General features: G+C 39.7%; 1 protein-coding gene across 3 annotated transcripts in view; it reads left to right on the top strand.

Moving 5' to 3' along the window:
• Positions 1-9,623, top strand: part of LOC130282554 (core histone macro-H2A.2) — a 75,244-nt gene extending 65,621 nt beyond the window's left edge. For all 3 annotated transcript variants that reach the window (XM_056530916.1, XM_056530914.1, XM_056530915.1), the window contains exons 8-9: positions 5,402-5,576; positions 9,009-9,623. In XM_056530916.1, coding sequence (XP_056386891.1) covers positions 5,402-5,576; positions 9,009-9,174 — 341 coding nt within the window. In that variant the 3' untranslated portion in view covers positions 9,175-9,623. The remainder of the gene's footprint in view (positions 1-5,401; positions 5,577-9,008) is intronic.
• The last annotated feature ends 11,188 nt before the right edge of the window (positions 9,624-20,811 follow it).

Here is a 20,811-nt window from a genome sequence, read left to right as displayed (position 1 = left end):
TACGGTTCAGCACAGTTTTCAAATTGAAAATGTATACGGGAACTGTATTGCAAAAACGTGGTGTGAATGCAGCCTTATCTAGATGGGTTTCTTACCTTACTCTTCACATTCCTTTTGTTTTCTGAGAATAAGTAAATCTTGCGCAAACCAGTTGAAGATAAAGGAGGGGACATAGACAAAAGTGTACAAAACAAACCCTGAATCCTCAAGGAAAAAAATTATTATTTCTTCCTTTTTTAGCTTATTCTTTAGCCAAAACATTGCATTTCATCTCCTATTGAATAAGGACACTCACTCCCCTAAAGAAACAAGGGTTTCTTTAAACCCTTGAGGACATATTTATAGCCATATGTATTTTAATTTATTTTTCACCTACAGGGCCAAATGAGGGCTTGTTTTATGTGGGACCACATACAGGTGCTTGGCTTCTTTACTAGATACAGCAACATCTGGCGGGGAGCCAGGCAAAGTGTGGTGATAATCGATAAGATTATAACTGCACTCTGCCTGGGGCCCTGCCAGATGCTGCTGTATCCTGCACCATACCAATAAAGAAGCCAAGCACCTGGCCACCTGTATGTGAGTGCCCCCCATTTTTTCTGTGCTGTTACATTGTATAAATGGACATATTTTCTTAGAGATGGAGCACCAGAATTGCAGGGAGTGGGCTCCCATGCATACCTAGCTGTGAACAGCAGATGTTTTCTTCTAGTGTGCTAGTGCCAACGTCTATTTCTTGTATTTTACATGTTATGTTAACTCTGTAGATCAATACGATTACAGCAATAACCAATTTATATAGGTTTTGTTTTTATTTTATTACGTAAAAATTTTATATCTAGTTTTTATCTGTATAATTTTTGTTTTGATGGGACTTTTGATTGCTTTTTATAATTTTTTTCTGTTTTATATGGAGTAACCAAAAAAATCATTCATTTTTTAATGTTTACCCATTCACCATGTGGTTTCAATAATATCATATTTTAATACATGGAACAAGGACATTTCCGCATGCAGTGATACCAAATTTTTTTGTTCCCATATTACATGCCACCTTTCAATTGCACTTACCATAGCATAGCATTAATCAGTTTTATTGGTGAAGCAGCCTGGAGAAGTAGTTCGACAAGCAGAGGGCACAGAGGCAGGTAAGGGAGTCCTGGCCATCATGTTGGCTGATCAGGACCCTGCGATAACGCCACAGAGATCCTAACAGCCCGCTGAGCTAGCCTGCAAAGGAATTTTAACAATTAAGATAAAGGGTTAATCCCTTGCATCCTGGTACTTAAGGACTGATGGAGTACTTGCACGTCCTGGTCCCATTACCGAGGGTTTAAAGCATGCTCACGAGCTGAGCACGCTTCATACCAGGTGGGTCCTGGTTGTTATGAGCAGCCAGGACCCACAGTTAATGGGGGGGCATCGCCAATAGGGCCTATGCCTGGCATTAACACTTTAGTCACCGCCATCAAAGTTGATTGTGGTGTCTAAAATGCTGGCTTAATGGTGCCGGTTAGCTCAGGGCAGCTGAGTGGAGGGTAGGGAGGGCCCTTACCTGCCTTCTCACCGACCGACCGGCTCTGAGGCTCTGGCCAGCTATGGCAGGCTGTAGCAGCAGAGCACCGATAACACTGATCATGTTATTTGCATGTTATAGCCTTTTTTACTCTAGTGATACTTTAAAGGGGTACTCCGCTGCTCAGCGTTTGGAACAAACTGTTCGAACGCTGAAGCCGGCGCTGGGAGCTTGTGACGCCGTAGCCCCTGCCCCCTCAATGCAAGTCTATGGGAGGGGGTGTGACGTCATGAGGGAGCGGGGCTTGTTCCAAACGCTGAGCAGCGGAGTACCCCTTTAACCCCGTAAGGACGCAACCCATTTGGGCCTTAAGGACGCAGAAAATTTTATTTTTACGTTTTCATTTTTTCCTCCTCGCCTTCAAAAAATCATAACTCTTTTATATTTTCATCCCCAGACTAGTATGAGGGCTTGTTTTTTGCGCGACCAGTTATCCCTTGTAATGCCATCACTCACTTTACCATAAAATGTATGGCACAACCAAAAAAATACTATTTGTGTGGGGAAATTAAAAAGAAAACCGCAATTTTGCTAATTTTGGAAAGTTTTGTTTTCACGCCGTACAATTTATGGTAAAAATGACGTGTTCTTTATTCTTTGGGTCAATGCGATTAAAATGATACCCATGATAACATACTTTTCTATTACTGTTGCGCTTAAAAAAAATCACAAACTTTTTAACCAAATTAGTACGTTTAAGATCCCCCTATTTTGAAGACCTATAACTTTTTTATTTTTCCGTATAAGTGGCGGTATGAGGGCTCTTTTTTTGCGCCGTCATCTGTACTTTTTATTAATACCATATTTGCTTATATAAAACTTTTAATACATTTTTTGTTAATTTTTTTTGGAATAAAATGTTCTAAAAAAGCAGCTATTTTGGACTTTTTTTTTTACGTTCACGCCGTTCACCGTACGGTATCATTAACATTTTACTTTAATAGTTCAGATATTTATGCACGCGGCGATACCAAATGTGTATAAAATATTTTTTTAACACTTTTTGGGGGTGAAATAGGGAAAAGGGGGCAATTTAAGTTTTTATTGGGGGAGGGGTTTTTTCTAATTTTACTTTTATATTTTTGACTTTTTTGACTTTTATTTTTACACTTTAATAGTCCCCATAGGGGACTATTTAAAGCAATCACTCGATTGCTAATCCTGTTCAGTGCTATGTATAGGACATAACACTGATCAGGGTTATCGGTGATCTTCTGCTCTGGTCTGCGGGAAGGCAGATCAGAGCAGAAGACTCCCGGAAGACAGCAGAGGCAGGTGAGGGGACCTCCGGCTGCCGCGCTGGATGATCGAATCGCCGCGGCAGCGCTGTGGGTGATCCGATCATCCAATTAAGTGACCGAGATGCTGCAGATGCCGTGATCTGTATTGATCACGGCATCTGAGGGGTTAATGGCGGACATCCGCGGGATTGCGATCAACAGCCGGGACATGCGGCGCATGATCCGGGCATCGCTCCGATGCCCGCGGTTATGCTAAGGACATAAATGTACGTCCTGGTGCGTTAAGTACCACATCACCAGGATGTACATTTACTTCCTTCGTCGTTAAGGGGTTAAAGTATCGTCAGAGTAAAAAAGGTACAGAATAGAGATGACCAAATTTCAATTATTACAGCCTAGGCAGAAATCTCATAGTACAGTTTCAATAGAATCAGACTAATCAATTAACGGCAAACCAATATTTCTTTATAATTAAAGTGTACAGTGCAATAGAATAATATACATTAAGTGCACCGTGCATCAGAAATACATTCCAGCTGGAATCGTAGTCAATTAATAACAGTTCATACTCCTATTTCTTCACAATTTATGAGCAGAGTGCAGCAAGATGAACTGGGAAAGCCAGAGGCAGTTAATTTCATCCCACAACATATATCATTCATTAAAAAAAATTATAAAGAAGAAAAATCTTGCAAGCTATTTATAGGAAAAAAATCCTTATACCAGAAATAAATTAATAACCGTTCATTGGGGTTGTCCACACAAATTGAAAGTGCTTAGTCAATGTGCAGCGAATAGCAGGAGGATAAATAATTCAGGTCTTTATCTAAAGCTTGTATGATTTTAATAATAATAATCAGCAAAAAGTGTACCGTCCTCTAGTTTGTTTTACTAAAGCAGACGACAGCAACCCTTAGCTATATTAGACTTGGATTAAATCCCTATTTGGCAGCATTATTGCTTCAAATATTTCAGTCAAGGACTTTACTCTTGTTAAAATAATATACAGTATATACAAAAAGAGAATAGGTAGCTCAACAAAAATTAAAGGAATGACCAAATTAATACTGGTATTGAGTGAGGCTGTGTACCCTATACAGCCTGAGGGAAGAAATTATCAACCAAACATATACCGTCCTCAAGTTTGGTCTGCTGTACGTATATTTGTATAGCTATTATGATTGTATATACAGTTCTAAATGCTGACATTTTTTTTATTGTCTTCTAATGTGGCCTATTATAATGCTGAGGATAGGGAGGTAAGCAAAGGTATATAGTGCTAAGAAGAGATATAGAAGATATCTAGCTGATCTTATTATACAAGGAGGGTTATTTAGTATGGTAGGTAAGGTACCATTTTATATATACTGCATATCAGTTGAAACATTTGTAACAGTGCATGTATCAAATCACTTTGGTCTTGCTAGAATATTAAACACATTTCAAAACGGCCTGGGCTTCTTTTTGAACCACTTGGAAACAAGTCTAGCTAAACATGGCACGTGTTCTCTATCTTAAAGGGTTACGCCCTAGGAAAAAAAATTATCAAATCAATTGGTACCAGAAGGTTATACAGATTTGTGAATTACTTTATATTTAAAACCTTCCAGTACTTATCAGCTGCTGGATGCTCCATTAAAAGTGTAGTTCTTTCTAGGCTGACCACAGTGCTCTTTGCTACCACCTCTGTCCATGTCCGGAACTGTCCAGAGCAGGAGAGGTTTGCTATGGGAATTTACTCATGCTTGGGACAGTTCCTGACATGGACAGAGGTTGCTGAAGAGTATACCGGGGTCAGACTATTTAAGATTTTTAAATATAATTAATTTACAAATCTGTATAACGCTTTGGCACTAGAACCCCTTTAAATATTTGTACCAAATCTGTATGTACAACTCGCTGCTATACAAATGTCTTTTTCGTATTTCTGTTATTTTAATAAAAAAATATAAACAAAGTCCTTGACTGAATAATATTTGAAGCAATAATTCTGTAAAATAGTTTCAACCAAGTCTAATATAGCTGTTGGTAAGTTAATAGATTATTTTCCATTAGCTATGGTTTGCTGCTATCTGATGGTTAACAAGCTTAGATCTCATCTGTCCCAGGGACTTAGCAGCATTCCTCATAGCCACACATCATCAGCTCTTACATTGGGCTTCCATCATAGCAAACCTTCGGCTTCTCCTTACTTCATCTGGTTCCACTCTAAGCAAAACAGCCGGGGACAGCAGTGGAGATCCACCACACCTCTCTGCTCCTCACAACAGCAATATCATCCCAATTGTCTCTCCACTCCTCCATATGTGCGGACAGGTTTGCAGCTTATAAGGTAGTAGGTCTTCCCCTTCAGTACGCCTTTCCAGCATTCTCTATATTTAAGTTGCATAGGCTAAGGCTGGCGTGAGATGTGTGAGTAGAGAGCTTGCCTTCCTCCTACATGATCCTCCTCCAATCATCAATTGTTTTCTTAACTTTTTCTATGAGAATAATTTAACAATTATTTATTTTGATATAAAAAAATGTTTGTACATTTGACATTTCACTATCCAATTATGAATTTTATAACCTTTTTTTTTTTTAGCTGCCCTTAGTCAAGCAAATGGATTAGCAGCCAAGTTTGTTATCCACTGCCACATCCCACAATGGGGATCAGATAAGTGTGAAGAGCAGCTGGAAAAGACCATCAAGAACTGTTTATCGGTTGCTGAAGACAAAAAGCTGAAGTCTGTGGCGTTTCCTTCTTTCCCAAGTGGAAGGTATATACAGTTTATTCCTTAGTATGCTGGTTCACTTTATTGTACTGTCAGCAGTATATATTAGGAATATTTCCTACCATAAACCTCTCTTACAAGACAGACATATGCCAAGGTGGATCACACTCTAGCGTATGTCAACTGTAGGCTTCCATTGTAAAAAAAACAATTATGTTACCAGAATAAAATTTGAATATGGATGCCTGATCAATTGATAGTGCCGAGTTGGAATTTCCTGTTTTATTGAAATATTTCATATATAAATTAGAAGCTTTGACTAAGTTTTCCAGGAAATGGAAATGACAATAACAACAATAAAGTAATAAAAATAAATTAGTATATTTAAATTCATAAATACATTCAATTATTATTATAAAAATAGTTTGTCTTGTCTGTAGAGTGATTATTATCACAAATAAAAAATGCCTTCTGCCATGTTAGTAAAGACAGAACCCATTCTTTAATGGGAATTAGAGCTCAAAACTAATGCTCTGGCTGCCAGTCATCAGCAATGGGAATGCACAAAGCTGAGTATGTGTGTTATGCTTAGTCAGGCTGATAGAAAACAAATACAAAACACCTAAACAACCCATTTCTAGCAGCCCACATGTGTTCTGTTCAGACGCAGAAACAGCTAAGGTGGTTTGTCAGCTGTGATATGTATATAGCCTTTAGCTGGTTTACATGTTTGTAATTATATTCTGTTGGGCTGATTGAGCATTGCACACATTCTCAGGTTTACACATCACTGATGATTGACTACCGAAGCAGGAATTATGGCTTACATATGTCTCCAGCTTTGTGCTCATGGAGATACTGGATTTCTCAACCTGATTCTGGGGATACTTTTGTTTTGTGAATTGTCCCTTTCAGTATTGACATATAGTGCTTTTAATTAATGTGCAAGTTCCCAGAGGTGTTCCCCTTGGGCTGCAGGAGCCCAGTACAGTTCAACCCATCTGCTACCAAACACCTTTTCTCTGGCCACCTGTACCTGCCTCCACAGTTTTGATTGACAGCAACTAGGCTGTCTTTTTATCTCTGCCTTTTATCACAAAACGTATGCATCTGCAGTTAAGCCATGGGATGGCACGTGCAGTAACACTGATTCTGGCAGACTAAAAGTATGTTATACACTTATAATGCGCAGAACACTGGAGGAGAAAGCACGTAAGCACAGAACATGCCACTGGAAGAATTCTTAATTGCATCAAATGCCCCACCCCTGGGTCATTGGCGCTTGTGCAAGTTTTGTGATGAAAGGTGGAGATGAAAAGACAACCCAGTGGCTGTTGATTTAGAGGGTGGAAGCGATTGCAGATGGCAAGAGAGGAAGTGTTTAGAACTGGATGGGCTGAACTTCTTTGGCCTCTTGCAGCCCAGCGAAGCACCCCTAGGCCCTTGCACCTAATTATGAATATTTAAAAGCTTGATATCTCGGCACTGGAGGAGACATTTCTAAAAACAAAGGTATACCAGGATTCAAGTTAAGTTGCACTGTATATAGCCATGAGCTTAGTTATGACACCAAAAATCTGTAGACAGGTCCGCTTTAAAGGGAATCTGTAAGCTGTATTTGCTACTAAGAGATGCAGACACTGTTGGATAGCTGTTAGGATATAAGGGCAATATGTACCTTTCCTGGAGCCGGTGGTGGTTGCTAAACTTATAGAATCATATATTTATATCACAGCCAAGTGTCAAGAAAATAGAACTGAGCTGCTCAATGCCGCAGCAATGCCCACCTCCTTTCTTCCCTTACCTCCCAACCCCTCCCTGACTGATGTACAAGTTTCTGTAAATTAGTCAAGGAGGGTCTGGAAAGTGGGGATATGGGAGGAGGTGTGCCAGGCTGTGACACTTGAGCAGCTTGCCCTGCCTCCTTAATACTTAAGATGGTTTTGTAAGTTTGCCAACCACCCAGTGTTCATCCTAGTTTTAGTCAACAACTATTTTTATTGACTAAAACAAGAGCTAAAATCTATGGACGTTTTAGTCAAGTGACTAAAACTAGAATAAAATGTTAGGTAGGGAAGATTTGTGTTTAATGTTCAAACCTTACTACCATAAGTAATAGTCGACTACCACTCGGATGACTTAAATATGACTAAAACTAAATAAACATTTGCTGTCAAAATTAACAGTGCAATAACTATCAGCTCTAGGAAAGGTACAGTTTACTTTTATGCCTTAACAACTATCCAACGGTGTCTACAGCTCTAAGCAGCAAGTAGGGCTGACAGACTCCCTTTAGTTAACCTAGACACAACAAAAGCTTATAAATATTAGAAGTATTTATACATTTTTGTATAGTAATCTATGTTGTTTAAAAGTTTGACTTTTTTTGCTCTGAATTTTTTTTTTTTTTTTTTTACTTCCATCTCTCCTAGGGGACATTTTTCAGCAATCATTCAATTGCTTATACAGATCAAAGCAAAACATTTGTATTGCATTGGTCTATTCAATAATCAATCTTCTGTAGTAGGTGGCAGACTTTAACAGTAGATCTGTGATGGCAGCCATGGAGGTCTAGAATACCTTGAACCACCAGTTATGTGCATTGTAACTGTCTAGAAACTGCGGTCAATGACACCAGCATCTAGATAGTTAAATAGTAAACAGCTGAGCTTACTCCAGGCCAGATACTGCTGGCGGCAGCTGTCAGTTGTTCAAAGGTGCAAGCATCCGCTTGGTATAGAGCGCACGTTTCCGGAGCACTCTCCATGCCTCCTTAATGCCACCATGATTTACAGATACATCATGGTGGGTTAAATTTGGTTTAAATCTGATTTAAAGCTTTACTGTTATAGAAAACACATTTCATATGTTGATTAGACATATCCTCAGTTATTAGCTGGGTAAGCGGGCAGCAATGTGCTCCACTCCCCGGCCAGAGATCTGTCCATTTCTCTGCATAGACTTCTATGTAGAGAAATGTATGAATCTCTCTACTGGCCGGAGCGCAGTGGATCTCAGGAGTGAGACCCAGTGTGATCAACACCTTTTGACATGTCTGATCATGATAAATCTCCCACACAGTAGTGTCCCCTTTTATACTTCCTCTCACATTATTATGCACACCTGGTTTTGACTTTATAAAACTACATGACACCTGAACATGTCAGTTGACCCTCAAAATCTCCCAACAGGGCTGCCATGGTTACCATATGGTCAAGATTTATCCTCCTGCTTGAAACTAAAACTTTTTATTTTTTATTTTTTCCCATCACAACCAATCACTGATCAGCTTTCATATCCCAATAAGCTCTGGGGAAATGAAAGCTGAGCTGTAATTGGTTGTTCTGGGCAAAACCAGACCACGTTGATTTCAGGCAGATTAATAAATCTGGGCCAATTATTGTTGCAAATATATAACTATACATTTTTATACATATATAACTAAACATTTTTCTCTTCTTGTCTCAAACAATACAGAAACGGTTTTCCCAAGCAGACAGCTGCTCAGGTCATTCTGCGAGCCATCTCCAGCCATTTTGGCTCCTCCAGCTCATCCACTGTGAAGAATATTTACTTCCTACTGTTTGACAGCGAAAGCATTGGGATCTATGTGCAGGAAATGGCCAAGCTTGACACAAAATAGAAGCAAGCGTTCACAGAGCAGCTTGACACACCAGGATGGTTGTAAACCATTAGAAGATTGGAGACCTAGAGCTGAATTATTGTTAAGATGGTGTTGAAACATGTTTGAAGTTTTGTGGTTTGAGGACAGATTTTAAGTTTTTATTTCCCATGGTTGAAGAGGTATATATGGGCTAATTCTCAATGAATCTCTCCTATTTCTGTACCAAGCCAGCACCCTGTTTGCATTTTTATAGAATCTGAAAACTATACCCCTCTGTCATTATCAACCATGTTGTTTTTTTTTCCAAGGATGTTGTTCCCGATGTCTTCTCTTACTTTTCCTGTCTTATTATTTTAGATTTAGTGTTACAACAGCTAAAAAACCTGTTTTAGATTTGTAGTAATGGATTTTACAAGAGAAAATAAGACCACAATATTATTTAAAAAAAACTAAGCAAAGTTCTTACATATCGTGTTTTGTGTTTTCTTTAATGGATAAGGGTTGTATTATTCTTTCATTGTCATTTCTTTTCATAATACACAACACTAGGAATCTCTGATGGTTTTATTGGTAAACATATTCTTATTCTTTGCAAGGAAATCCTAAATTTGTTGTTGGCCATTAGTTAAACAAAACAAAACAAAACTATTCTACCAAACTGCACTGTGGAATGATTCTTCAACTTTCTGGATACCTGAAAAAAATCCTTAGTTCATGCAAATTAGTCAGTATTTAATGATATATCAGAGACCCGTGAATAAATGTTTACTTTGGGGCCAACAACCACATTTTAAATTGACCTCTTAGGCTAAGTTTTTTTTTTTTTTCTGGCAGTTTTTGGAATACTGCCACTGCAGTTTTTGAGCCAAAGTCAGAAGTGGATCCATATGGGAAGAGAAGTGTAAGTCCTTCCTTTACATGGTAACAAAGTTCATAATGTTGAAAGACCAGAGTACATCAAGTTCAACCTATAACCCTAATAAGTCCCTATTGAGTTGAGTTGATCCAGAGGAAGGCAAAAAAAAAAAAACTCATACTAGAGGTAAAAATTATTTCCCGACTCCAAATACGGCAGTCAGAATAAATCCCTGGATCAACCTTCTGTCCCTATAAATCTAGTATACATAACCAGTAATGTTGTTACTCTCCAAGAATGCATCCAGTCCCTTTTTTAACTCTTATTACAGAGTTCACCATGACCACCTCCTCCGGGAGAGAATTCCACAGTCTCACTGCTCTTACAGTAAAGAACCCCCGTCTGTGCTGGTGTAGAAACCTTCTTTCCTCTAGACGTAGAGGATGCCCCCTTGTTATTGATACAGTCCTGGGTACAAATAGATCATGGGAGAGATCTCTGTACTGTCCCCTGATATATTTATACATAGTTATTAGGTCTCCCCTAAGCCTTCTTTTTTCTAAACTAAATAACCCTAATTCTGATAATCTTTCTGGATACCGTAGTCCTCCCATTCCCTGTATTACTCTGGTTGCCCGTCTTTGAACCCTCTCCAGCTCCACTATATCTTTCTTGTACACTGGTTCCCACATTTGCCATGCGCCAGTCCTGGGGAACAGTCCCTGTCACTATAGAGTCCCTGAATCTTAAAAATAGGGGTCTGTCTATTACATTACTTAATTCCTTTAGAACACGGGGGTGAATGCCATCTGGACCTGGTGACCTTTGTCTATTTAGATTTTTTTGTAGGCGGCACTGTACTTCTTCCTGGGTTAGACAGGTGACCTGTACTGGGGATTTTACCTTATCTCACTGTATTTCACCTGGCATTTCATTTTCCTCAGTGAATACAGTGGAGAAGAATTTGTTTAATATATTTGCTTTTTCCTGATCCCCGTTTATAATTTCTTCATCATCATTTTTTAAAGGGCCAGCACTTTCATTTTTGACCTTTTTGCTATTTATATAGTTAAAGAACATTTTGGGGTTAGTTTCACTCACTTTGGCAAGGAGTCTTTCTGACTCTATTTTTGTGGCCTTTATCTGTTTTTTACATATTTTATTTTTATTCCCATAAGGTATATACATCTTACAGTGAAAATTGAAGATATTTTTAAAAATCTCCCATTTAGTGTCAGTATTGTTCTTTTTGAGGACATTATCCCATTTTATATTGTTATGTGCTTCTCTGAGTTGATTGAACTTTGCCTTCCTAAAGTTAATTGTTTTTGTGGCCCCTCGAGAGTTTCCCTTATTGAAGAATAATTTATAATGTATTATATTATGATCACTATTTCCTAGGTGTCCTTCTACTTGCACATTAATTACTCTGTCAGGTCTGTTGGTTAATATGAAGTCTAGTAGGGCACCGCCTCTGGTAGGGCCCTGCACCATTTGGGACAGATAATTGTCTTTAGCTATAGTCAGAAACCTGTTTCCTTTATGAGATTCACAGGTCTCAGTCTCCCAATTTATATCAGGATAGTTAAAGTCCCCCATTATTATCACATCATTTTGATTTGCTGCCTTGTTTATTTGCCTCAGTAATTGATCTTCTGGCTCTTCCATTATGTTTGGTGGCTTATAGCAAACCCCTATCAGAATTTTTTTTTTATCTCCATATATTTCTACCCATAATGACTCCACATTATCGGTTCCCTCCCAAATATCCTCCAGCAGGGCGGCCTTCAAATTGGACTTTACATAAAGACAGACTCCTCCCCCTTTCCATTTTGTCCGATCCTTCCTGAATAGACTATAACCCTGTATGTTGACCGCCCAGTCACAGCTATCGTCCAACCAAGTCTCTGTTATACCGACTATGTCATAATCCTCCTCAGAAATTTTCAACTCCAGTTCGTCAGTTTTATTGGACAGACTTCTGGCATTAATCAACATGCACTTCAATGGTTTATGTTTTTTTTTTCCTATGATGCCTATCCCTATTAATTATTCTAACCCCTAACCCTTATGTTATATTCCTCTTGAATACACTTCTGGCTTTGGCTAAAAAACTGCAGTGGCAGTTTTCCAAAAACTGCCAGAAAAAAAAGTGGAAACTTAGCCTTAAGGACCAAGGACGTGCCGGTACGTCCTGAGTCCGCTCACGTTCTATAACGCAGGGCCACGGCATAGCGGGTCGGGCCCGGCATCTAGCAACGGCCGGGACACGTGGCTAATAGCGGCAATCAGTGCCGCGTGCTATTAACCCTTTAGACGCGGCGTTCAAATTTGATCGCCGCGTCTAAAGTGAAACTAAACTACCACCGGCTAGCTCAGGGGGCTGTTCGGGATCGCCGTGGTGAAATTGCGGCATTCTGAACAGCTGTAGGAGAGCAAGAGGGTCCCTTACCTTGCCTCCTGTTGTCCGATCGCCGAATGACTGCTCAGTGCCTGAGATCCCTCTATAGCTATAACATTGCAAAAAAAAGTGAAAAAAAATTGTTAATAAAGATCATTTAACCCCTTCCCTAATAAAAGTTTGAATCACCCCCTTTTCCCATTTAAAAAAAGTGTAAATAAAAATAAACATATGTGGTATCGCCGCGTGTGTAAATGTCTGAATTATAAAAATATATAGTTAATTAAACCACATGGTCAATGGCGTATACGAAAAAAAAATTCCAAAGTCCAAAATAGTGTATTTTTGGTCACTTTTTAGATCTTGAAAAAATGAATAAAAAGCGCCCTCATACTGCCCCATACGCGGAAAAATAAAGTTATTGGGGTCAGAAGATGACTATTTTAAACATATACATTTTCCTGCATGTAGTTATGATTTTTTCCAGAAGTACGATAAAATCAAACCTATATAAGTAGGGTATAATTTTAATCGTATGGACCTACGGAATAAAGAGAGTGTAATTTTTACCGAAAAATGTACTGCGTAGAAACGGAAGCCGCCAAAAGTTACAAAATGGTGTTTATTTTCTTCAATTTTATCGCACAATGATTTTTCCATTTCATTGTAGAATTTTGGGTAAAATGACTGATGTAATTACAAAGCAGAATTGGTGGCGCAAAAAATAAGCCATCATATGGATTTTTAGGTGCAAAATTGAGAGAGTTATGATTTTTTTTAAAGGTTAGGGGGAAAAAATGAAAGTATGTATTCCATACAGTTTTGAAACCTCTTTTAGATGTTTTTTTTTTTTAGATTACATAAAAATTGGTCTTTTTGTGCCCAAAGAATGTTGCACAATGAAAAATGGTGTAACTGAAAATCAGTTACAAGAAATCTGATCTTGATAAGGAAGTGGTGTTCTCAAGGTCTTTTGAAGAGGTTTCACTGAATTTAGTCCAGCTGAGTACAGAAAAACCTTGAAGTAGATGGTCTACAGCTCAGAAGATCACACTGGGTGCCTTTTCTATCAGCTAAAAACAGGAAACTGAGGCTACAATTCCAAAATTGGACACTGAAATAACTTTTTTATGGTTTTTATGAGTTTGGATTCCAGCTGTGACATTCAGACGATGGAGTTAGAATTTGGTGTAAATAACATGAAAGCATGGATCCATCCTACCTTGTATCTACGGTTCTGGCTGTTGGTTGTGGTGTTATGGTCTGGGGGACCTTTTCCTGGCACACTTGGGGCCCTTTAGTACCAATTGAGCATAGTTCAAATGTGACAGCCTACCTGCTGGTTTACCTAAGAAAAAGATCCTTGGGGGACATGTTTCATTATTTGTGTATGGTAGAAGCAGTTTATCCCTTTTCCCGAATTCTAAATTATGTGCAGAAGCGCAAAATTTATCAATCAAGCGCAATGAGCTTCATAAATTGCAGGTAAATATAATAATCTCCTCAATCCACTCTTTGGAAAATAACATTACAAGATGCTCTAAATCATCGATTCTAAGTCCAAGGTGGCTTATATTTGCGCAAAAAAAACCTGCTCTTGCGGCATTTTTTGGTGTAAAGGAAAAGTACGCAGTTAATAAATCCATGTGTACTGTAGATGTCACTCCAAGGTACCCCAATTCAGCCACATCTGGAGGACATGCTCTACCAAAACGTGCACAAAAAAATGCGCAAAAAAAGGCTTGCTCAAAATGTTGCACAAAAAAATTCACATAAAACAGGGGTAAAATCTTTAATATATGTCCCCCCGTGAGTGTATATTCAAGTTATCCATTTTGAATGATTAGGACGGGTTAAAGGAAGTGTAGCTTGGGCCAAATGCCAGTGCTTATTTGAGATCTCCTCACATCCAACTCCCACTGAGCCCTAGGAGGGACGAGTCTCCTTTTGTAATTGCATAAAATCAGCATAAATAGTGGAGAAAAAAGGAAAGCCTAAAATCTTTCAATGTAAAGGAGGCCCCAGGAATTGTGAATGCAGAGGGAGCTGTACGGATTGAAGAGCTGATAGGATAATATTGCCAGAACATACATCTTCCACATAATATACACTGGTGGAGATATTTAAAATCTTAAATTCTGAGGAAACATAAACTTAGACAGGCAGTCTAGTGGTATATTTACATCTAGGATTTGTGAATCCAGCAGCCGGATATGACAGGAGAATAAAAAAAAAAAGTCAAGAAGTGTCTCCAGTTGGCTCTTTTTTTTTTTTAAACTGTATGCGTTTTTTTTTTTTAACTGGGCTGAGAAATTTGCAGTGATACAGCATGATCCAAAAGTCCTAGCACACAAAACGGATACCATCCATCCCATGGAGGCGCTCCTGCTACACTGCCCTGTGCACCCGCTTACAGTCTTCAATAAAGAAGTTTGAAACCAGACCGGTGAGTATGACATCCTTTGCTTCTTTGTGCACAACTAGATATGATTGTACCCAAAGATTGCTGCAGATTTTTAACTGTTTGAAAATCTGATGCATGTTACACTGTCTGTTCGTAAGTCTGCGCTATCTATTAGCTGGCCTAGTTAACACCACGAATGTTTTGGCACATAATATCATTAATTTTTGGTGCAGTTTAAGCCCTGAACCCCCTTTTACAGAGACCACACCTAATTGCCAAACATGTTGCAAACAAAGAAAAAAATGAGGTGTTAACATTTGAAAATGTGGCGCTAATGTGTGCCACATTTCATCCAAATTTGACACAGAATATGCAAAAAAAGGTGGTAAATCCTTTAAATATTCCCAACCCCTGTACACAATTATTAGACAAGTTTTATTTCTGAGGATTTATTTTAATATCGAACAACTAAAGTGCTCTCCGTCAATCCAAAATGTTAAAAGAACTTAAACCTGAATATTTAAGAAAGTTAAAGGAGATTTATCAAAACCTGTCCAGAGGAAAAGTTGCCCAGTTGCCTGTAGCAGCCAATCAGATTGTTTCTTTCATTGTTAACAAGGCCTCTGCAAAATGAAAGAAGCGATCTGATTGCTTGCTGTGGGCAACTGGGCAACTTTTTTTTTTGCACAGGTTTTAAAGGGGAACTCTGGTGGAATTTTTTTTTTTAACAAATCAACTGGTGCCAGAAAGTTAAACAGATTTGTAAATTACTTCTATTTAAAAATCTTAACCCTTCTAGTACTTATCAGCTGCTGTATACTACAGAGAAATTTGTGAATGTCTTTTCTGCCTGACAACAGTGCTCTCTACTGACACCTCTGTCCGTGTCAGGAACTGTCAGGTTAGAAGCAAATCCCCATAGAAAACCTCCTGTTCTGGACAGTCCTGACACGGACAGAGGTGTCAGTAGAGAGCACTGTTGTCAGGCAGAAAAGAAATTCACAAATTTCTCTGTAGTATATCTGTAGTATACAGCAACTGATAAGTACTAGAAGGGTTAAGATTTTTAAATAGAAGTAATTTACAAATATGTTTAACTTTCTGGCACCAGTTGATTTGTCAAAAAAATAAAATAAATTCCACCGGAGTTCCCCTTTAATAAATCTGCCCCAAAGTGAGGCTTTCTTAAGAGAATATCTATGTGCACAATTATTGGGCAAGTATTCGTGGTCAGAAATGATTATGCAAATAAATGAAGAACAAAGATTTTCTAATCTAACTTGTTTTATTTTTTCCTGTTGAAGTGAGAATAATAAACAAACAACTCAGATTTTACAAATTAACATTGTAAACATTGGGACATTTCAAAGAAACAAACAAACAAAACAATGACCAGTAAAGCCGTATGACTGTTCTATTCATGGAGTCTCTCGGTTGACTGATCTGTTGACTGATCAACTTTTTGTGAAGCCGCAACCACAACCTCCAAGACACGGTTCAGAGAGGTGCACTGTTTTACTTTACTGTATATCTCCCATTTCAGAAGGGCCCACAAATTCTTAATAGGGTTTAGGTTAGGTTTGTCATTATTTGTTTGTTTGATTTATACGATGGAGCATTGTCCTTTATAACAATTATGGCCTTCTTGAGACATTCATACTTTTTTCCTGTACCATTGCTTGGAGAAAATGTCTTCTAAAAACTAGCAGTAGGTTTCAAAGTTGATTTTGAATCCATCTTCAACCCAAAAAGGTCCAACTAGCTCATCTTTAATTATACCAGCCCATACCAGTACCCCACCTTCAACTTCCTAGCATCTATTTTGAAGTGAAGCTCTGTGCCCGTGAAGGCTATGTTTACATGTTAGAATGTCTGCAGGGAAAATCTCTGTGAGGATATTCTACAGACTGCGGGCGCCGACGCTAGGACTGCTTGGGAATGCGCCATCTCATAGACAGCAAGGCATTCTGTGCGGAGTCTACAGAATGACATGTCCATTCTTTCTAGGGACACTGGAATTTTAATTTCCACACCAGATGTTTCCGTCATGGAGATTATGCTATGTAAACAGCACAGCAGGGTCTCATTGAAATCAATGGGACTCTGCTGCTGCGGATTTCTGCATTGGAATTCCACATGGAAATTTTGGCGTGTGAACATAGCCTTACTGTTTGTGGCTGTTTGTGAGCTGGCACCGCGGCGTGCAGCTCAAACAGGTGGGTGGCAAATACAAGATTGCGGGGGTCCCCAGCGGCGGGACCCCCGTGGTGAGACATCTTATCCCCTATCCTTTCGATAGGGGATATGATGTCTCGGGGCCGGAGTTCCCCTTTAAGACAGATTCTGTGAGTTTCATAGCCACATAGGCCTCATTATACAATTCAAGGAGTTGTGGGCTAGAAAGAGGGATAAGTCTTATAACATTGGTAGACTCACCATTCTGTAAAGAAAGGGTGTTCTCAATGGGGGAGATTTATTAATAGCAGTGCAAAGGAAAAGTTGCCCATAGCAACCAATCAGATTGCTTCTTTCATTTTGCAGAGGCCTTGTTAAAAATGAAAGAAGCGAGCTGATTGGTTGCTGTGGGCAACTGGGCAACTTTTCCTCTGGGCAGGTTTTGATAAATCTCCCCCAATGTCCTCTTAAGGTATTCTACATTCTTTGGACTTAGGTTAGGTAGCGGGATAGCTTTCAGAGATAGTGGAGTATAGAGTTTCATATAAATGCCTAAACTGTGAAATATGATTGGGATCCTTTACAGGATCAGCTGTGGGGGTCTATCAAATTTGTTATTGAGTGGGGGATGGGGTTGTCAATAAATCATGCAATATTTTCATCAACAACGTAAAAGACAGTGGCTTCTCTCAGGAGGCGCTTCATATTGATCAACTGCTGCTTCTTGTGCTGAACCTTGAGGGAGACGTCCGGGGAGATCTGAATCTGCACGTTCTCCTACTCTGTCTCTGGAGAAGTGATGAAGTGCAGCCCTGTCTCTGTAACTGAGGAATTTAGCAATAAATGTCCAAGGAGGTGCCCCAGGAGGTGGATACTTTGAATGCAGTGGGTTCTTTCAACCACAGACATCGCTGAGAACTGGCACCCTAACATAATTCAGGAAAGATAAGTGAGAAGTGCTCTTAGCTTGTTCCGGGAGCCTACAAACCACAGAATACAGGGGAGATTTATCAAATCCTGTCCAGAAGAGAAGTTGCTGAGTTGCCCATAGCAACCAATAAGATCGCGCCTTTCATTTTTAACAAGGCCTCTGCAAAATGAAAGAAGCGATCTGATTGGTTGCTATGAGCAACTTTTCCTCTGGACAGGTCTTAATAAATCTCCCCTACGATGCCTAAGATGGTTTACTTGGTCATCCAATCAAAGGTATTCAACTGGCTTGTCACTTCTGCAAGTGAGGTGAGCAGAGGGAAACTGACCCTTTCTTCATTTAAAAGTACACAAACGGTAAAATACATGTACCATGAACAGCTTGACGCATTTCGTGGTTGCCCACTTTGTTCAACTGTGGTCAGGTGTTCTCTTGTCTGCCGGGCTTCTGGCAAATGAGAGAAATGTAAACTTTTATCTCCTCAGGCCTTAGGTAAACTGAGTGCAGAAGCAATGACAGAAATTTACTCCTGGGCACTAAGTAGCTGTATGTTATGGAGTTTGTAAGGTGTTATTATGATCGAGTGCACCACAGTGGCATTACAACGGTCAAGAAGCATGGAGGACAAGGCTGGAGGATAAATGCATGCTTTTCACTGGTTGTCAGCCACAAGTACGACACATAAGAGGGGTGCCAGTGTACATACAGCTTACCCAAGTTTAGAAAGAGAGAAATCACTCTGGTGGCATCTTTGACCCCAGGCTATACACTAGAGATTATCCCAAAAAAGAATAAAACTTTTCTATTTGAGTTCTCTAACAGTATGAGAAAGAATGTAATGTAAAGATATGGTTGTATTTTATGTATGTCCACAAGGTGCCAGCAAAGGGGTATAGGAGCAGCAAAGATGCCATTACATGGTGGTAATATTCTACTTATGTCCACAGGGAAGCAGCACAGATGCTGCAGTATATCCATTGTGTCCACAAGGTGTCAGCAAAGAGTTATAGTAGGAGCTCAGATGCAAGTATATGGTAAGTATTATTCAACAAAGTGTTAGCAAAGGGTTATAGTAGGAGCTCAGAGCTGTTATATGGGGAGAAAACACTGAACATTAATAAAAACGTCCTCCTAAGATAGTGAGTAAATACAGTAGCCCACCCACAGCAGGTGTGTTTTTATGATATAAAGACACAGTAAGTAAGGTGATAAGTGCTCTTGCTATGTTAGTTCTTGAGGTAGGTCTTAAACTGTTACTTGTGTACACACTGCAGGAGCTGTTTACCAGCTAAGTGGAGATTCTGTAATGGCACACAATCAGCCATTGCGTCCCCTTTATGAACTCCAGAGGGAGTCCTCCTTCATGGAAAGCCCAGAGGATGCAGCCAATAAATCAAGTTTCCCTTATTTGTGGGGTCCCTGCTGGCACCAATAGAGGAATTATCAGTGATGCCTCAACAGCAGTTAGAGGTGCCTTGCTGCTGGGTATGGCTCCAGTCACATCTCATAGCTTCTTGTGCGGCTCTCCTCTTCCGATGTCTGTGGGACAGGCTAAGATCATGTTTGGCAGTGTCTCTTTTTTTTTTTTTTAAACAGCATTTAGAGATATGCCTTACTGCAAGCCTTATGGACACGGACAGCAATGGCGATTACCTTTCTCAATCACATGAATTGGAAATGTTACTGGGCATTCTCTGTGACTTTTAAGATGGTCATTCCACAAGGATGGGGACCCTGAGCTCTGAGCTTCAGCTATTGTGAATGTGGTTGTATGTATACACTGGTGTCACTTTCCAGCAGGCTCCACCTTATAATCACAAAGTCTCAGCTTAGTTTTAGGCCTAATGGTCAAAATAAAAACTGCAGGATCTCAGAATTATTTCAAAAATATAAATAGTAAAATGGAAAATTAGAAAAAAAGAACACAAACATTCTTGTTTAACATAAAACTTAACAATAGGTTATAGGATAGGGATATTTTCTGATGATGCATTCTCTTTATGTTGCCCGCTTCGTGTTTACATGTCATACCTTTTAAGATACCTCCTTCTCCACTGATCAGGGATTAGATGAGGCTTCCAAAATTCTTGACTGTAGAAAAGTCCAGGTAGCCTTCCAGTATCTGGTTCATTGAAAGAGTTTTTGGTCCTGAGAGTAGATCCTGGGTATCTGCTAAAGATCTTTATGTGGATAAACTGATCAAAAATTTTCACAATATTAATCCTGATAAGCCTTCACCAGTTGTTAAAGGACAACTGTAGTGCAAGACTTTTATATATTCCTGTGCCTCAAAAATAAACAAAATAAACTTTACCTCAACTTCCTACGTTCCCCTGTCGGTCTGGTACAGGCCTCATGGTCCAGCGGTGCGAACCTCATTCAACTTCCTGGGGATGGGGACACCGCAGAGCCGTCGGCATATCCCCGGCCGCAGCGATGTCCCGCCCCGGCCTGTGATAGGCTGAGCCCACTGACCAGCTTCTTACATGAAAGTGGGCTCAGCCTATCACCGGCCAGGGCGGGACATCGCTGCAGCCGGTGATACGCCAACGGCTCTGCGGTATCCCAGTTCCCAGGAAGTTGAATGAGGTTCGGACCGCTGGACCGTGAGGCCTGTACCGGACCGACGGGGGAACGTAGGAAGGTGAGTAAAGTTTATTTTGTTTATTTTTTGAGGCCGAGGCACAGGAATATATAAAAGTATTGCACTACAGTTGTCCTTTAAGGGTCCCGAGGCCCCTCATAAAAATGGTGGGTACTCTCAGGAACTTACTTTTCTGTCACTCCAGTGTCACCTGTTGCTGTGCCCTGCAGAGTAAGCGGGCCAAACAGGAGGCAGGGATTGTGTGCCAATTAGGTCTAGAACTGGCATCCTATGGTTTCCCTAC

This window comes from Hyla sarda, chromosome 7 (assembly GCF_029499605.1).
Source record: "Hyla sarda isolate aHylSar1 chromosome 7, aHylSar1.hap1, whole genome shotgun sequence".
Lineage (NCBI taxonomy): Eukaryota > Metazoa > Chordata > Amphibia > Anura > Hylidae > Hyla > Hyla sarda.
The sequence above is the reverse complement of the archived record's forward strand: the minus strand, read 5'-3'. Positions and strand labels throughout refer to the sequence as shown.